The 19119-nt window shown below is 39.2% G+C and overlaps 1 protein-coding gene across 7 annotated transcripts in view; it reads right to left on the bottom strand.

Annotated features, from left to right (window-relative positions):
- AFF2 (ALF transcription elongation factor 2) overlaps window positions 1-19119 on the bottom strand; it is a 151233-nt gene that overhangs the window by 21175 nt on the left and 110939 nt on the right. For 5 of the 7 annotated variants that reach the window (XM_062640400.1, XM_062640406.1, XM_062640402.1 and 2 more), the window contains exons 2-4: window positions 11908-12028; window positions 3773-4663; window positions 1728-2767 (exon numbers count right to left, since the gene is read on the bottom strand). In XM_062640400.1, the coding sequence (XP_062496384.1) occupies window positions 2621-2767; window positions 3773-4663; window positions 11908-12028 (1159 nt within the window). In that variant the 3' untranslated portion in view covers window positions 1728-2620. Of the gene's footprint in view, window positions 1-1727; window positions 2929-3772; window positions 4664-11907; window positions 12029-19119 lie in introns of those variants that run through there. The other 2 variants (XM_062640404.1, XM_062640401.1) reach the window with 2 other exon arrangements.

The following is a 19119-nucleotide window of genomic DNA, read 5'->3' as shown; positions in this document are numbered from 1 at the left end:
TGCAGCAGAGAGAAGATCAGCTGTTATTGTGGTCTCTAACCTCCACTTTTCTGAAGAAATGCACAGGATTTAACTAAGCAGTTCTCTTTGAGTGGTAACAATCACCTGCCATCATACAATTTAAGTAGGTGGCATTCTACACAACACAAAAGATCTTTGCAATGTCCCAGGCTTACCACAATTTTCCAAACATTAAATGTAAGCTCAAAAATTTTATATATATATAAAAGTGCATATGTAAATACAGGCTAAAGAGATGAGAGTTAATAAGAAAGGAACAGGAAATAATGTTTACAGCTGGAGGCTTTCTATCAATTTTTCTATCAGTTCTAGCTCCAGGGCTGTTCTTATTAATTCTGTGTCATGATATCTGGCGCATTTCTGCATATCCCCCTGAAGTCACACAATGGCCTTATGGCTTTCCAGTTCTGAAAGGTCTACTTCACAATTTCTGACTGAGGCAGCCAAGCCTGGGTGCTAGTGGTTACACTGGGTTTTGCTCAAGGCACCAAACCATTAAATTGTTTGCCTTTACTCTTAGAAAAGACTTCTGATAAGTAAAACAAAGGAGAAGGGTAAAAGAAATCATGAGGATCACAAAATCATAAAGAAATTCTTATAGGTCACAAATGAAAGTTTAGAGACTCTGCTGTCCCCATTTCTCTACCAGAAATGGCCACACATGGTGCAGCCAGGTCTGAACCAGCTCCGTGGGGGTGAGTCAAGATCTGGAAATCACACAACAGCATCCACTCAGAGGCAAGAATGAATCCATGGGTGCAAAAATGCTGCTAACACGTCCGGACCCAGCCTGGTAAGTCTGTGTGAACTTGCCATGAATCTCTACAAACTCAGAAATCACTAAACCACAATCCATTGCACAGTAGAAACATGCCAGCAGCAAGGCATTAACAATGTTGTCTGTTCCAGAGGAGCCGAAAGATGGATGGGCATCTCTGAGGGCAGAATTGGGCCCAGGGAGCGAGCAAAGATTCTTACAGCAACACCTCAAGTGACACAAATTATGTTATAAAATTGATCACTTCCTGACACGTGCCAAAATGCTTCCAGGGCACTCAACATCCTCTTCCATTAAGCCATGATAAATGAGACCATATTTCCGCATCAGCCTGAAATCATCTTTTAAATCTGCTTGCTCAAATATTTGGCTACTTATTCCCCTCCTTCTCCTTAAGATAGCGAAACCTGTCTTTTTCAACTTTGCCCATCCTAATAGGTGCCATTATTGCAGGATCATTACTTAGGAATTTTATTTCTTCACAGAACTCTTCATCTTAAGAGCATATAAAATTCTAAGACAAAAACATTTAGTGTGCAAATCTCTATACATACACTCTATACACGTCTCTATACACACAGTCAGCAACACAAGGACAAAGGAGACTTACAGAACAAATTATGGAGGAGTGCCCCCAGAACTAACTTTCCTACTGCTAGTTTGAAGTTCACCACCATCACCTGGAACAGTGTTAGGATGGAAACCCAGGGAGCAGGAGCAAAATTGTTTCAAGCAGATCACTACGGCTCGATGTGGCTAGGGAAGGTTCATAAATTGATAAGCACCACCAAAGGATCATAAGCCTCCACATTAATTGTATAAAGATTACAACAGAGCCACTCACTGCAGTCATTCTGAAAATGTTATGGGTTTCACAGGTGTGCACTGTCAGTTCTGATTAAGCTTAAACTAAACCAGTTATCTATAATGTTGGATTGGAAGGAGTTTTATTGCTGAACACAGGGTAAATCAAATTCAGGATACACATCTGTGGAAAAACACATAGGGTCAAAGTTCACAGTCCTGACACAGGTGAAAAAAAAAAATCCAACCCTCCAAACTCAGGAGGAGATTTGCCTGTAAGAGATCCATCAGTCTGGCTATTGTCAGATGGTCCGTATTGGGAAGAAAAGTTATTCATCACCTTAACACAGCTTTGGGTTTTCTTTCCCCCTTCAAATTATTGTTCACTCACAAAATGCAGACTGCTTTAAGATTATTATCTGCATTCATTTCTAAAGTGCCTAGAGTTTACCATTTATCTGAACAAAAATGAATTAATTATATACCTTTTTTACTGTACACGCTATAAACTAAAGCAGCTATAGCAACAAGTTCCTAATGCAATTTTTCCATCTGTGCGACTAGGAATCTTTCCAAAAACAACAGTTCACATCAGAGTTTCTTAGAGTTATGCAAAAAGACTGTGGGCGAAGTCCTGTACCCAAAAAACCATTGCTAACAAGTGAATTGATTTCAACGGTGCCAGGATTTCATTCACTCTAAAAATTAAAGGAAAAAATAGTTCTTAATAGTTGATACAAGTTGCAAAAGGTATGTTCCATTTCCAAAAATACTTCTTATTGATGCTGCACTTTAAAGTCCCTCTATTGACTCACAGTGCTAATAGATGGCAAGAGCGAAAAAATGTATTTGCTTTTACAACATCATTATTTCCTTTGCATGCAATTATTTACTTGCCAAACAATGCTAGCGACAAATCGCAACAGACTATGAAGCCATCTACATCAGCAGATTTTTAACCTAAGGTAAAAATAAACAGAAACATCTGTAAAGTAATCTTGTACAAAGCTACGTTTATTAACAAATACAGTTTCTAATAAAACACCATCTGCAAGCAACCCTCAGCTTCCACTTGATATAAATAGGCCTTTTACTGTTTTCAGATGCAGTTCCCAGAAAATTATTCCAAGCTCTACTGCAAAACACATCAGTCTTTGTTGCTGCCTGGAATGTTAATAAATAACATCAAGTTTTTAAATAGTCAAACAAATTATTGGCTTGAAACAATTATTCCAATAGAAAAAGCTGACCTTTTGCAATAAAGTGGCTTAAGAATGCATTGCTCCTCTTTCCTGGTATAAAAATATTACCAAGGAGGGAAATATCTGGGGGGAAACAGAAAGCTATGAAAACCCCATATTGCAGTTCTACTCATATGTATGTTATAAACCTATCTTGCAAAGGTTACTGCTTTAGAAAAAATCAGAATAAGAGAAAAAGTATACAGAGTGTAAATAGGTCAGTTGGTATCCATACTAGACATCTGTGCTTGGAATGGACATGAACATGAACCAACTAAAATGTTCCTCACAGGACTACTGTATTGACCAGCAATACAAAATTCAACAGCTTAAACTGTTGGTAGCAGAGGCTGGGACAGAATCCCAAAATTAAGAGCTCTTCTGAATGCATAAAAGCTTTAATGGGACACATTTTCATAAGCATTACTCAGAACTAGAGGCACATTAATTCCATTAAAAGCAATGAGAATTTAGCAAACTCTGTAAATAAACTCCTTGCTGGTAGAACTATTTAGTACCACTAAATTTGAACACTGCCACTTTTCCTTAGAGCTCAGCACAGCAATCTTTCTATCAAACTAGCTTGTAGCTGGAAATGCAAGATTGAAAACTGCAGATGAACTGAGATATTAGAGTTCTCTGTCCAAAATTCAAGCTGGTATAAATATATTACACCAAAACAGATCTCACCTTTTAATATTCATCAGAAAAGAGCAGTGTTAGTATTCCAAACTGCTTTTAAAACTTCATTAAATATTGCTACTTGGACTATCACAAACAAACTTTGCCAACAGTAGTCATGCACATTCTAGAAAAAAAAGAATGGTTTAGACTGTAATTACAGGAAATGGACCTGCATATTTCTAGTGAAACATATCCAGTGCATGAAATAAGCAGTACTAGAGAGAAGATATTTTAAACCACTTACTTCATTAACAGGAGGAATGGTGAGCTTTGGTACTTTGTTCTTTGAATTAGGTGCGTTCACTTTTCCTTCCAGCAGTGTTCCAAAGGACTGATTTCCATATCCACTCTCAATTTCTATCGGAGGTTTCAGTTCAGGTGAGTCATTGGGTACCTGGTCCTGACCGTCCATAGGCCTGACATAGGCTGTAGGCTTTTGCTGGACCATGCTGTTCTTGCAGTGAAGTCCTGGTGGGAAATTCTGAGACGAAAGACTGTTGTTTGCAGATAACAACGAAGTGGAAGGAAGTGGAGATCCAGGACCATGACCTACAAATTCAAGCTCTGCAGGCGACTTCGAATGACTGTTTTCTTTGTAAGTATGTTCTCCAGGTGCTGACTTGGAATGAGTGTGCCTCCTCGAATGTGAAGATGCTGCCACAGAATTTGCTTCCTCAGTTCCTCCGCTTTTATGCTGCTCACTCTGACAATTATAGAGGTCTTCATACCTGCCCTGGGCCTGGTCATGAGAGGAGCTATGCTTTGTCCGACTCTGCTGACTACTGGATTGGCTTGGCTGGGCCCCACTAGAGTTGTGACCACTACGTGACCAGTCTGTCCTCGACTTTCTGCTGCTCTGGTGACTGTGTAGCAAAGTAGAATTAGATGACAAGGAAGAAGGTGGAGGCATTGATGTCGATGAGTGGCCACTGATCTGATGAGATGGGATCATCCTGTTCCTTGGTTCTGGGAAAAAGTTCTGTTCATTTTTGTCAATGGGTGTCTGTGGGACAGAATTCTTTGGGATTCCTACAAGGTGGCTCTGGTTGGAATGGTTGGTTAACAGGTCCTTCATCTCATCATAATTTCCCAGTGTGTTCTGGACACGGTTTGCAAGGGCATCACCTTTATTTGTCTAAAATATCAAGAAAATAAATGAAGCAAAAGAGTGAGTACATTCCTGATTACAATTTGCTGCTCAGAATAGTTGCCTTAGAAGACAGCAAATGTTAGCTCTTTAATGGTGTCACGCTGACATTTAATTTAATTTCAATTACATTTTGCATATGTTATGTAAGAAAAACCTATCAATAACTGTGTTGAAAGAATCTCTTGAAACAGGCTTGCATGAGTAACACTTGTATACTGCTTCCCATTTTCTTAAATATGCTCTCAGAGAAGTGTCTAAATTGCATCAGTTACGGATGTTAGGAGCAAAATAAGCTGGTTTTATGTCAGAGATGTTGGGCTTGTACATTTCATACCGTGCAAAACATGCATGCGCAATTACTGGCTACTAAGCATTTGAATTGCAATCACACAGTTTATTTAAGTATGTTATTGCTCTATCAACCCCTTGACCCACAGTCCAGAAATAGAACCTGGCTAGTCTGCAATAAACACATGATCTCTTCACTTCAGTGTAACTCCAATTACTTTTCATTAGAGGGTTCAGGTTGACCTGAGGTATCCAGCATCTCAACCTAGAAAACGCTTCTTCCCACTCAAATACTACAGTAACTTCAAGTAAAAGACCATTCAAAAATATTTTCTTACAGAACATAAATAGATACGATTGCTACATTCTTAAGTACTAGGATTCTTCCGTTGTCTGCAGGCTGGTTGTATTTGTGAGTCCCACTTTTCTCTGAATTCCAGTAATAAGTAAACACTGACTCATCTGCGTTTCACTGCTATTAGACCTTTGAAGCATCAAGTGGTTTTTTTTCTTTTTTTTGGGGGGGGTGTTTTTTTTTTTCCTCTTTCACTTGTGAAAAGCTGGACAAATAAGCTTGAAGCTATAATTAACATGCAGCTAATTTCCTTTCTCTTCCTGTTCTAACTCACCCCACAGAGACACAAAGTACCAGCCTTCTTACTGACCTTTATGTTCCACTGAAATGACCAGCAGAGAACCAAAACAACTTATTCCCCACGCTTATTACTTTATAAGACTCAAAGGATAAAACCAAAGCAAAACTATAGTTCCTGTTCAAGCAGACGGTTAACTTCTACACTCTGGAATTAAATGACAAAGTTGTAGTGTATGTAAGATACCACAGGATACAACCAGCTATGCTTTCACTTATGTTTGGGTTTTTTTTCACTCTATACAGCAGTGCCACAGTTCAAAGACGCCCTAACACCAGGCCATAAAGATGGGGAAAGGCAGCACTATGAGCTTGTGCTTGGTTAGAGTGTCACACTTCATTCCTCGATGAGGGATCCTAGGTGCCACTGATCCCATTTTCCTCAAGTATTAAGCAGAAGTTTGAGCGATGAAAAAAATCCATGAATGGATTTCTCCTGAAATATCTGCTTATATTACCCACTGATGAACTAGTCAGGAGATGAGAAGAATATTGCAGAAAGATTTTTTTTTTCCTTAGTACTGCACAGGCCATAAAAAAATGTTTTAAAAAGAAGATAATAATGCAAATTTCCTTTTGCTCATTCTCAGGGATTGTAATATACATTACCATTGCACTGAGGCAGTGATTTAAAAATCAACTGTTCAGTGTTGTTCTCATCTGTATACGTTTTGCCAGTGCTCCTAACTGACACAGTTAATAATCCCAGTCGTGGAGAACCACAACTTTTTTATTCACTAAGTAAGTCCCTAGGTTGGTCATTTTAGTGGCAAAAATTATATTCTAGCTAAGCTAAGAATAAGCTCTTTGTATATGAGCCCTCTCCTTCAACTGGGTTGCACAATGAGCTGTTTGGGCAGCAGCCAAAACCAGGCTCTCTCTGTTCAACCCCCAAATTTAAAACAAGGAGATTCCATTGTGCTTAAGGGCCCAGCAGGAATTATGATGCTAAGTCTAAACACTTACATACTTGTTCTGTTCCTCCTTCTCCAAACACTTTAACTCCTTATGGAGTAGCACAGGGGAAACAGATGAGTATCAAAAAAAGCCTGACCACCAGCCTTCACCTCTGCTTCAGCTACACTTCCAGGGTGCGTTTAGCTTATTTTCCAGAAAGCAAAAGTTTGGTTTTTTTTATTAAAAGGAAAAAAAGAAAGTACTGCCAACATATCATCACTAGAACACTTCAACATCACAGCATATTAAATGGCTCTTGTCTAGATCCTCACAGAAAGAATCAATATTTTAATTTGCATGTAGAGCTTTTCAATCATTTCTGTGTTGGAGGTATCTGATTCTGCCTATTTTCTTTTACATGTCACAATGATAAATACAATTTTGCTTGACACTAACTGTTTTCTGCAGAATGCGAACATTCTGCAGACAAAAGCCACTGTACAAATATAAAGCATTATTATTTGTAATCATTTACTGGGAGCATTAATAAAAAATAAATTTCCAGAAAAGCACAGAGATTAAATTAATTTACACATCCTTAGCATATTAAGTGCACTAAAGCTCATATCCAATAGTTATTGAAGTCAATGGAAGGATTATTGCTCTCTTCAATGGCCTTTGGACTAGACTGCAAAGCAAAAAACACATAGTGAATGCAAACAGTTATTTGACTTACGCTTAAATAAAACTAGAACACGCACAAATAAGACTGGAGTTTTGTATTGCCACCTGAACAAGACTGGGTGTGTAGTGCAGTGTACTACCTGCATTTAAGCTATAAAGCACAACATTAATGTTTTTATTTTATTTACTCAACATATTCAGGGTTCTGGTGAGAAGCAGAGTATTCTTGACAAGTTGGGATACCAGCAAGATAAACACAACATTCAGTCATAATTTGTGGTTGCTCTTTTTTACTTCCAGATCTGGGACAATTTCTACCTTCATATTCTGGATAATTGACTTATTTCTTAAAGGATAACTCCGCACATCTTGCTTTCTGAACAGCACGTTAAATCACAATTTTGCCACCATTAAGGAAATGAAGCATTTTCTGAGAATTCCAAGGTATAAATTATATGCCTGGTTTGTGACTCATGCATAGGAGCCTTCCCCATCATTCTAGGCTCTTGTTAATTCAGGAAATGTACACCTTCCTACCTCTGGTTCTATTGCTTTCTACAAGTATCTGTAATACAATCCTATTGGAAGACCAATTTGCTAGCTAGCTATTATTGCATTCTAGGTTAACAAAGAAAAGAATTAAGGCATTTAAACTTGTAGGTCCAATTTACGAGGGTTTTGTGAAAATTTGCATGAAGCTTGAGGTTTCATAACTCATTCACTTTCTCATGCCTCATAGTTAAACTAACCTCTGTGGGTTAGAAGCCTGAGATTTATTTGTTTTTTTTGAGGGGCTTTACCTGAAAAAGATAAATGATTTAACATGCATAAAAGGCTCCCCAATGGAAATGCTTCCCATTGTGTTCTCTTTCTCAAGCTGACCTCTTCTGAGGCGATTCCTTTTAAAGGCAACAAAAAATACTCCTACTGCTTTCTCTAAACACTCATCTCTGAAAGCCTTTACTAATTCAAAACATTAAACAGTATCAACAACTCAGTGCTAAAATTGCAGCTTGTCTCAGGAAAACTTTGACATTGCTTTTTCAAATGTCTGTTGTCACTGTCTGATCACTACTGCAAAATCAAGCATTAGCAGGTTGCACCAGAGTTCGAGGGCAAGACCTGCAACCCACTTGCACTAAAGGGCAACACAGACCTCGCTGCCCGACCTCCCTGAAATAATGCTGGATGTCATCATGTTGTCAAAACATTGTCATTGTTTCCCCACATGAGACAGCAGAGCTTGAAAAGAACATTTTTATCTTTTAATAAGCATGTACCAATGTATTTTATACACCCACAGATACCTCTTTTCATGTATGTGTACACATTCATATACTACAAGGAATAGACATAGGAACACGCACTTGTCCAAAACCATAATGATCACCCAAGTTTTATTTGACAGAGGGATAGAAAGGAAGATGTTGCAACAGCTAGAGCAAAGAGATGACAGATGGAGGCGGATACTCCACACATCTCATGATACAAAATGGCAGTAAACTCCATGCGAAAACGGACAGGTTTTAATACCCCCAACCTCAGAGCAATCTTACACAGCTGCTAGCTGTTCAGCCTTTAAAACATCAAAACAGCAGTTGTGGTATTCCCTACTCTAATAGTCCTTTCTGGGTTTCTGTGGAAACACACTGAGGAAGGAATGATAAACAAGGAAGGACACTAGGTCTGGGAATAAAAGAAAGGAAAAGAGATATTTTCTGACACCTGATATTCCCAACCTTTCCTTTGTTGCTGTAGTCCACATCTTCCTTCACATCCCTTGAGCTAGCCCCTCTGAGGATGTGAACCTTGTGCTCACCACAGGCCACAACAGTTGACTGCTAGGCAGTGCTTAATCTCCTCCTGTTCCCACTGAGAGCACCCAAAAGAGACAAGATGGGATACCTTGTCAGCTTGCTGTGTGTGCCAGGCCTTGAGCCCCATCCACACAGAAACATCTGTTTGTCTCAAAATGGAAGACGAATTCAAACTGAACGTGCAGCACATCTCACCTCATGGCCTCTTCATTTTATTTTAGAATTAACATGGACAGAACCCCAAGAATTTAATTTTGCACTTGCCTAAGAACACAAATCACTACATTATCCACTAGGAGTTAGATTCAGTTTTCACTAGTTCCTAGGAATCTGTGCTGTGTCTTGTTCTTAGCAATGCTCACCCCTGGTAGTGTTCAAAGGCCAGGTTGGACAGAGGCTTGGGTGACATGGTCTAGTGTGAGGCATCCCACTAGGGGGATTGGAACTAGATGAACTTGAGGTCCTTTCCAACCCTAACCATCTTAGGATACCAAGGAAATAACAATCTATCACTTGGTCCTTCCCCCCCCCCCCCCAGTATAAAATGTAGGCAAGCCCCAGCTTCCCTATTCAGTCTTTAGTTCTCTTTGTTTTGCATATTTAAGACAGATGTAACTGGCTTACATGCAACTTCCTCCTAATTTTTATCTTTCGCAATTTATAATTACAATGCTTTTTTAAGATAGTAATACATTATGTTTTGCTCAATCCCACAGATTTGACAAACTTCTCTGCCAAGCAGGTGAAAAGCAATTTAAAAACCCAATCTGCTCAGGAAAATCACCAGGATGGTCTTTTTTTGTTTTGTTTTCAGTTGTTCTATTTTTGACAAAATGTGTGCTCTGTGTATTCTTGGTGCAAACACATACACACTAACAGATGCAAAATCAGGTATTACCATTCATATTGGGGGTGGGAACAGCGGTGTGGTGGTTTTAGTTCCTGACACAAAATTTTGCAGTGATTTACACTGACCACTTAAAATGAACAACAATGTTTGCATGACCTGCAGGAAATTTCAACAAAATCAGTTCAGAGTAAGTTATTATTCCCACAAAGGTGCTAAAATGTGGTCCAGTGCAGAAATAGTGTATTGATTGGATTTCTATAAAAATAAACCAAAAAGAAGCCACAATCAAACTGTCCTAGTGCAGAGTCCTTATTTGTCTGAATAAGTCTGTCATGGGTGAGTGAAATGCACCTCACTCAAAAGAGAGAAGCAGCAATATGTTTTATTGAGGTAAAATAATAATTTGAGAGAGTTCAATAAGTTTGATGGAATTTAACACAATTTAACAGAGGTTTGCCAAGGTTCAGTAAGTTTGAAGCAAGGTTCGAAAGCAAGGTTTACCATATTGATTACTACATGGAAGAAACATACTAAGGAAAATGACTTAAAATGATTCACACAGAGACTAGAGATGCAAAGAGCATGGAGGACCCTACATGAGGTTCAAAGTGGACCCCCTTGCTTTCTAAACTCCTTTTGGAGCCTAGGGGTGGCTGGTTCCAAACTTAGTCCCAAACTTGGTCAACAGTTCATGTCTAATGGAATTAACCATAAATATTTACACTAACTACACAGATTAGTAACACTTCATATTATTAATTCAGCATGCTATCAATCACTTACCAAGGAGCTTTAGCAGGTAAGGTATCTCTTTGCCTTGGGTAAGGAAGGATCTCATAGTCTCAAGTACAGGATCTCAAACCCTGAGACATCCCTGCTCAAAGGGGAGAGTTACCTGATGTGCAGTCCAGCTGCAATTCGGGGAGAGTTCAAACTGGGCCCATGCTGATGGCAATATTTATAGGGTGAAGTAGCTCGCTACTAGTCAACAGCACAGACAAGATAGATGTCTTTGCTTTAGCTCTGATATCTTGCTCGGTACTTCAGCTATCTTGCATTTCTGAGTTTTGAAACCACCTTTTGAAATACTTTTCAAGACACCTCCGCTCCCTTGCATGTGAGCCAGGGGCTTTCCAGCTCCAAGTTCACCCTAAGGACGTGAGGCCTGTCGCTCCTTAGTCAGCCTGAACCAAAGTACAGCTAGGAGTCAAGTGTAATCTATCACACTCTCCCAGTCTATAATTATTAGGCACCATTTGATAATAATTCTAGTCTTTCCTCCTCCTTTTCGGGCAATTTTCAAAGAGCCCTCATCCTCCCTACAGCTGCTAACAATGTAAAATGGAAAGATGAAGTGGTGGCCTTTCAATGGATGTCACTGATTGGGAGGAGAAAGAGATATGGAAATTTACATTCTGATGAATTCTTCAGGGAATGGCTTACAGAAAATCAAAGCAGCAGAAATCATAAAGGGGGACATCCCTTGGTGATGAAAATCTCAGGCAGCAAAGCTCCTTCGAGAGAATAAGTCTTGTCATAAGTCCCTTTCATACCCTTGTTACGCTCCCCAAAGATTCAGACAGTCTCCCAAAAGACTTCTGTGGATGGTTATGATTGCACAAGAAAGCTTACGAGCTCGTTATCTATAAGAGGACATTGGTTTTAACAACTCAGGTATATTTTCTTCTTAAAAATAAAAGGACCAAGTGCTAGCTTTGTAAGTATGAACTCAATTGTAGACATATCAGCTGCACGCATTTCTACCACAGGAGTTTGCTGTGTGTTTACAGGAAGAAATCTTGACCTGTACTCTAACAAAAACTCTGATCCTGCAAATGATAGCATGAAACGCTGGGCAGAGCGTTCAGTTTGCTCTGCTGCCATGTGCTGATCTGGATAAATAGTGTGTTCAAAAGTGTAACTACCACGGCAGATGTGGTACTTTCTTTTCTTACAGGTGAAGAGAAGCTTTATTGGTATTTGTAAAATGCATTCAGGTAAAAGGTATTCTGAAAACATAAAACACAACAATGCAATTTACCTTGTAGGGTTCCCCAAATAGGTTAAAACCTGAAGCAAAGAGATCTTCATCTTGTTGGACCTCCTGGTTCCTTCTCTCCCATTCTTTCCGCTTAAGCGCACTCCGGTCTTGCTCATAGTGACTGAAGAGGAGAAAGACACAAAAAAGACACATTATTTTCCCCATTATTTAGTTACATGTTCATTACTATCAGTAAGAGCAGCAAAACACCAGAAACAATGCAACTCCTGGGAACAATTCTGAAAGAAAGAAACAGCAACTGAATAATTTACCCAAATGTAAATTTGCAATCATAATAATATGTGAAATTGGGCAGGAGGACCGTCAGTACACTGCTGAAGTGAAAACAGACAAAAATTCTCTTTTCAAATTAAGAGAGCACTATGCAGAAGAGTAAAACACATTTTGATGTATTTGTATGAACTGTCTGTAGAATACATGCGCCACACGCACACAAACACAAACCTGTGCCCACAATGAATGTGTCTTTGCAGAGATAGCAAATGCAAAGTTAGGAAAGCACCACAACACCTTCAAATCCATTTAACGGTGTCACACTTGTCTCTATCCGTCCCATCGCTTCAGTTCAGCCTCGTGTGATTGAGACCACCTAATTCTGTCCCCTGTACTTGTTAAAATTTATGTACGGTTGGATTGTGAATGTCAAGGGGGTTTTAAAATGTGTTTTTGTAGCAGGCTCCCGGAACAGGCTTCAGGGTAGTTGATTCCAGTATCAGATAGTTTTACAAACAAACAAACAGAAAAGGATCTAGCACCTCAGCATAGCAATGGCAAGTGGCACTTATCTGTACGTCAGCTTACTTTGTGCACCTGCCAGACCTAAATGACAAGCTGAGAGACACATTCACTTCTCCCCTGAATAGCACTGAAGTACTTTGGTCTCTTGGCTTTGCAAACTACCTCCTGCTCCTCTGAGGGAAAAGATATAATTAAAAACCTAAAGGAGGGAGAAAAATGGAAAGAGGAAAGGGAAAGATGCACGCTTCAACTTGCACTGACAACCTCTCATGCGACAAGCATAAAGGGACACTTCTGTGTTTTCAGCCCAGATTTGATTTGTTATGAAGCTTTTGGCTCTGCTTTGTGTCAGCTAATTAGCTACCAAATTCCAGACGACAATTTGAATAGCAGGTTCAGCATAAGCACTAACATTATTCCTTATGAGCAGATTCCAGACATATGTGCACACATCCATGCGCACCCTCCATGTACAAATGCAAACATACAAACATACGTATTACATATGTAACAAAGAACACTTAATTCTCCCATCTCTGGCAAGAATGAATTAAATCTCCATAGAGCTCCACTGCACTTGGAAGATAACCAAATATCTACAACTTTTGCCTTTTTAGCTCAGCATGATGTTGTATTGAAAGCTTCACACCGAGAGATATAATGAGGAATGAACTGCACAGTGATGAGGCTTTAACAGTGTATAAAGTCACTGATTTCTGAGTGAAACCACAATTACTAATTTGAAGCACCAGCTAATTAAAACCACAGCTATGTATTTAGCCTCTTGTTATACCTACTGCAGTTTATAATTATGAGGACCTCTTTATCTACTCAATTAAAGTTCTTATGATTCAGGCAGGTTGTGTTTGAACCTGCAAGCCCTGCAGAGAGCACAGGAAAGCGTATGTCTGTTGCTTGATGACTCCACGTATCCTTACACTCATATACTTGGTTTTGTACAGGGAAGGAAAGAAAAAACACACTAATGCCACAATAAGATCCCTAAATACAAAATATTAATTAATAATTGCTTTAAGCAACTCAAGATCACTTGGTTTGGATTGAAAAAGGCTTAAATACGGCTTGCACACCAAATGCAAAGCCACCTACACACAGGCTGAGCTGAATCATTTCCATCCACCTTTTTCTTTCACAAGTTAGAAGGCTGAAAAGACGCCACAGTTCATTTATTTTATTTATTGGTGACATCACTCCTCCACCATCAAGCTCCAGAACACTGTTACAATCATTCTCAGTATTTCTGCAGAAGCTATAGTACTACTTGCTGGTTTCCTGAGAAATTTGGAAGGGAAATTTCTGTAAGCAGCAGTCATTTTATTATATTATATGTGATCATATTGCTGACACAATACTGCAAACCACAAATGACGTGTTCACTAAAAGGTATAGGGGAGCACAAGCCTCCCCCCTTTCATGTCCTAAGTTAAGATTTAAATACACAGGTATGGGAATAGATGCCTACAAACTGTTTCCCAAATTGGTACATGAAGATGAGGACAAGGTTGAGTCCAACTCTCTCCGCAATTTTTCTGTCATAGGATGCTGCTTTAGACCTGGAATAACTCAGCCCAGGAGCAGCAGGAACACTCTGTATTCACCCCTCTCATGGGAGATCTTTCCAGGGAGTCCTTCGAGCAGTGTGACCCACTGACTGCATGACTCTTAGTCTCAACACCAGCAGAGTGGATCTAGTGTAAGCAGGATTTCACGTCCTGTGTAAGTAATCTTTGCTTACAGGAGCAGTCCTAGCCCAGGCACTGCCAGCATCCACTTCAGAAAGAATTATTCATTAAAGTTAGAGCTGTGTTTTACGGCTTCCCAAATGGCAACCTTGGCCCAGAGCTCCAGGGTAAAATAGTGGGCCCACTCAAATCAAGCAGGATCAGGCCACTGAATGCACTGATCCCAGAATAATAGATTACAGGCACAGAACAGGTCTCACCCCTCACATGAGGTTCTAGCACTCTTATCTAAAAGCTAGCTCTGGTCTCAAGCATGCAAAGTATTTAGGGAACCAAGTGAGGCATTTTGCCATACCCCATCTGAGAAAAAGCAGCAAAGGCTCTAAGACTATTGAGATATGGTTTATGACACATTACAAAACCACAAATAAAAAACACTGAAAACAGCAGTAATTCAAAGTGGCATAACCACTTTAAAGGACATTAAGCTAAGCTAAGACATTATTTACAAAGTTAACTGCAAAAGGTTGAAAAAACCGTTTTCAAGCACAAAGTGAAGTATTTCTCTATTAGTGAATGTGTTTACGAAAGTTATATACTCCATGCACCCAAGAAGTGAGTACAGCAGACCCCAATGCTGTTCACCTACCACCAAACTGTGAGCATCCATTTTACAGCACAAGCAAAGCCCTAAGTGTATTGCTACCTCTGCATCAGTTCAAACCTCTCTCTTGTTCTCTTAGCGAGAACAAACAAAAAATAAAGGTTCAGTTTGAACTTTCCACTCACACAGTCACACGGCAGCCTTAAGTGTCCAAAGTATAAGTTCAAAAGGAAGTGCTTTGCTCACCCTGTCAGGTCAATTACTTGGCTTATTTCTCTGCACATGTACTTTTGCTATAGGAATGCTTGACAGGATGCTGATTGTGGCTTTGGAAAGTCAAATATTATAAGATCATACACAGATTAGGATAACAATTTCTTTGGATCCCTGTAATCCAAAGCGGGATGCTGATTAGATCTTAAGGCTGCAGTCCACTGAGAACCTATTGGGATGCTCTCCAGAAACTCTTAATGTGGCCACAATGCAATCTCTGGGACTTATGTTTAATATTTAGTTTAACTAATGTTCTGTGAAATACAGATATGTGATTAGTGGTGAAGGTGTCAGTGAAAACTACAGTCAGATACCAGGAGGAACACCAGAGTTCAGTCTGTCTCATTAGTATAAGAAATACTTCATGACTGTTCTAAAGCCAGGAGAGCAGGAAATCACAAATACAGACTTTCACAAATATTTCTTAAAGAGATTTAGAAGTAAACAGCTGCAGGCCATGATACAGTACCAAAGAAGGCAGCTATTACGTGACAATGTAGTTTAAATACATGAGCTTTATTGGTTTTACCATTTATGACATTAATAATTGAATTTGAATGGGGAAGTCTGTATAAAATATGAGAAGATCAGAAATGGTGAGCAGTAAGAACGTTTAAGAAGCAGATGAGACCACTGATCCACAAATTACCAGCATGCTGGATTTGGCAGAAAGAATAGTAACCATAACTGTATTATAGGTTTGGGATGTTTAACATTGGGCAGGCTGCTAGTGCATTCTGAATAACGGTATTTGATGCTTAATCACAGAATCGTAGAATAGTTAGGGTTGGAAAGAACCTTAAGATCATCTAGTTCCAACACCCTGATCAGACCAGCAGACATCCATTTGTCATCATTCTCAGCTACGGACACCCTAAGAGACAGGGGTGAGCTGATGTGCTGTGACAGGCCAGGTGCTCAGCCTGTATGAATCTGCAGATCATCAGTGAGATCCATGGAGCTTCACCTTTTCACCCTCACCATGGGCCACAATGGCTGCAGGGACAATCTGGACCAGACTGCAGAGAATGGAGCTGAGAGGTGAGAAGGGGGCTAAGGCAGGAGAAAGCAGTTATCAAGGCAAAAGCAGGCATGTGCATAGGTTTTGGACTGGAAGCTAAAAATGTGGATCTGGCAGCAAGAGACGAAGTCAGACACATACTGTCTATAAGACGAACTACAGCAATAAAATTCAGGGCACTGGAAAAGACAGTGTTAGTGTCAGTGGTGAAAGTGAGAGGACGTGGTGCAAAAGATCTGGAGGGAAAAGAAAAAGCCTTTTAGGACAGACTACAACATAGCAGGAGGTTAGAAGGAAGCATTAAAGGAAAGCTGATGAAATAAGACCAACAGCTAAAGGCTGAAACCTAGCATTTGGGGTTTGTCTTCAAGGATGTGCTAAGCCACTGAAGTAGTCTCCCAAAGCGCGGAAGACTAAGCAAGGAAGACAAGAGCCTGAAAGACAAGAGAAAGAGTAGAAGAAAGAAATCAGACCAAATGTGATGGGGTAGTCACTGTGATAGGAAGAAAAAGTAGGAAACAAAAGAAAATTAATTATCAAACACCTAATGTTGCAGAAAAAAAACATGAATGAGAACAGCATATCACTCTGTTGATTCAGTCAAAACAACAAAAGCCCAACAGGAAAAGAATCAATAAAAAAGATGGAGCAGAGAGGATTTATACTAGTGACAGAATACACCCATGGGGACAAATGAACAACATTCAAGGAAAACAGCATTTATCCACAAGTTAGGGAAGAAGTAGTCACTGTTCTCAGTAACTTGTCTGAATTCGTAGAAATGCACACTATGATCAAATCAAAGATCCCCCTGTACTAGTTCTGCCACCCCCCCCCCCCCCCCAAATATCAGATATGCCTAAAAGATGAAAGAAGTTCTCAAACTGAAATGTTTGCGATTTGTGGAAACAAGAAATAAACACAAGCTTCTAAACTAAGACACTGTGGATATAAAATGTCTCTCCCAAGGTTATTTCTTCCTAGCTCTGACTTTGGGATGGAATCATTGCTTGTCACAAGCACTCAAGAAGCCAATTCGGAAACAGGGCTTCCTCGAGAACTAACTCATGTGCCTGCAGAAGGCATTAAACATCCCAAATCAAAAACCACTCATGAATGTTTTTACTTGCATGAGAAATTCAACTCAGGTCCATGAGAATATTCCCATGCTTAAAAAATCACATTAAAATTCGCTTGCTTTTCCACATTAGGGCAATTCTTTCTCAATGCCAGTAAAACTGTAAGGCAAAAGGCACTTCACCCTATAATCAACTAGGTAAAAGACTCCTTCTAGAAAATACATTACATCAGGAATTCACCTCTGTATAACTCCAGATTTATCTCACCATACCTCCACCGATTTCATGTAAAAGCGGAGTATCACAATACTATATAAGGGAAGGAGAACACACTTCCCTGGTACATTCAGACTCTCCCACTATGCACTATGGCGTTTCAATATATTTTTTGCAAATTATAACAAAAAAAAAAAAGAAAAAAAAGAAAAAAGAAGCCTTAGGTCTTAAATTTCATTGCGGATCTTAAAATGTTTTCAGTAAATGAGGAGAATTTCAAAACCTGACCTATAAGCATAAATATGACCAACTTAATGTTGTTAATGTTCCCTGCTGATCTGAAGTCTCTGTTTCACTTAATGATAACACCCTAACCAGGGTGTTGGGCACTTAAAATAGTGAAACTCCTCTTTCTCTATCAGCACTGAACCTACATCTTTGTCCCGGTAATTTTAGTACCTGACAGAGACCAATCAAGCCATAATAGAACAGCTTTACAGCTCCTCACTATCTTTCCTATTTAACATTTACTTTAGTGTTGTGTTCTTCTTCATAGCATGAACAGTTGCTGGAAGCACCTAGCACAGAACATATCCATAACTGCACTTAAAGATAAATGATTTATTTTAAAATATAGAATATTCTGTCTTTGATGTTCAACAGTTCTGTAGACAAGCACTTGAAATGGTCACTGGTTATCTATCCACATGAGCTAAATCTCTTAACAATTTGCATTAAAAACAATGCCATTCCTGTAGCATATTTGATAGGGAATACAGAAGATTAAAGTCGCTGAACAAAACAACACCCAAGAGACCCCTGGGCAATTTATGGAAATTTAAGTTAGAAGGCTAAGGGTTTGGCTCGTATTTGTCATATTCTTCATTCTTTTTATCCCACCCCCCCAAGTACCTAGAAAATGTGATTTTCACTCAGTTTTCTTCTCTTTTTGGTATTATGCAACCCCAAACCTTTCCTTAAATGTGAATTTGGAAGGAACGATTCTGAAGAAATGGATGACAGAGATAAGCTCCTGAATAGTAAGGATATAAATAGATGCCGTTTCAAAGGGGAGCATTTATTGTTTCCTGTATCATAGCACATTGTCTTTCAATATGATTAGTTATCAGTCTGAGTTATCAAAAACTGGGATGAAATAAAGCACTTACACAGTTATGCTTCATTGATGTCAGCTAGGGGAGCATGAAAATCTCCATGAAGTTGGGTAATTGATGTGTAAATCAGAGCTCAATCACTCTGTAATAGAAATGGTCCCACTGCAAGCATGGCTGTTGAACAGTATTGCAGATGGGTGCGCAGGAAATAGAGAAACAGAGGCAAGATAAGACTTACTTATTCAAAATTATAATAACTGGCAATTTATACAATTTTCTTTTCAAGAGCGAAGGGCTGTCAGATATATTTAAATGCAATCTGCAGACCACTATATTTGGATATCGTTATTTGGCAATAATTAACTGTTTCTGCTTTATTAAAATGCTTGGGGACACTGCTATGGATATTTAAAAAGCAAATTAAATGAACATGTTCATCCTT

This window comes from Pezoporus occidentalis, unplaced genomic scaffold, assembly GCF_034315485.1.
Source record: "Pezoporus occidentalis ecotype Australia unplaced genomic scaffold, CSIRO_AGI_Poc_V1 ctg65, whole genome shotgun sequence".
NCBI lineage: Eukaryota > Metazoa > Chordata > Aves > Psittaciformes > Psittacidae > Pezoporus > Pezoporus occidentalis.
The sequence above is the reverse complement of the archived record's forward strand: the minus strand, read 5'-3'. Positions and strand labels throughout refer to the sequence as shown.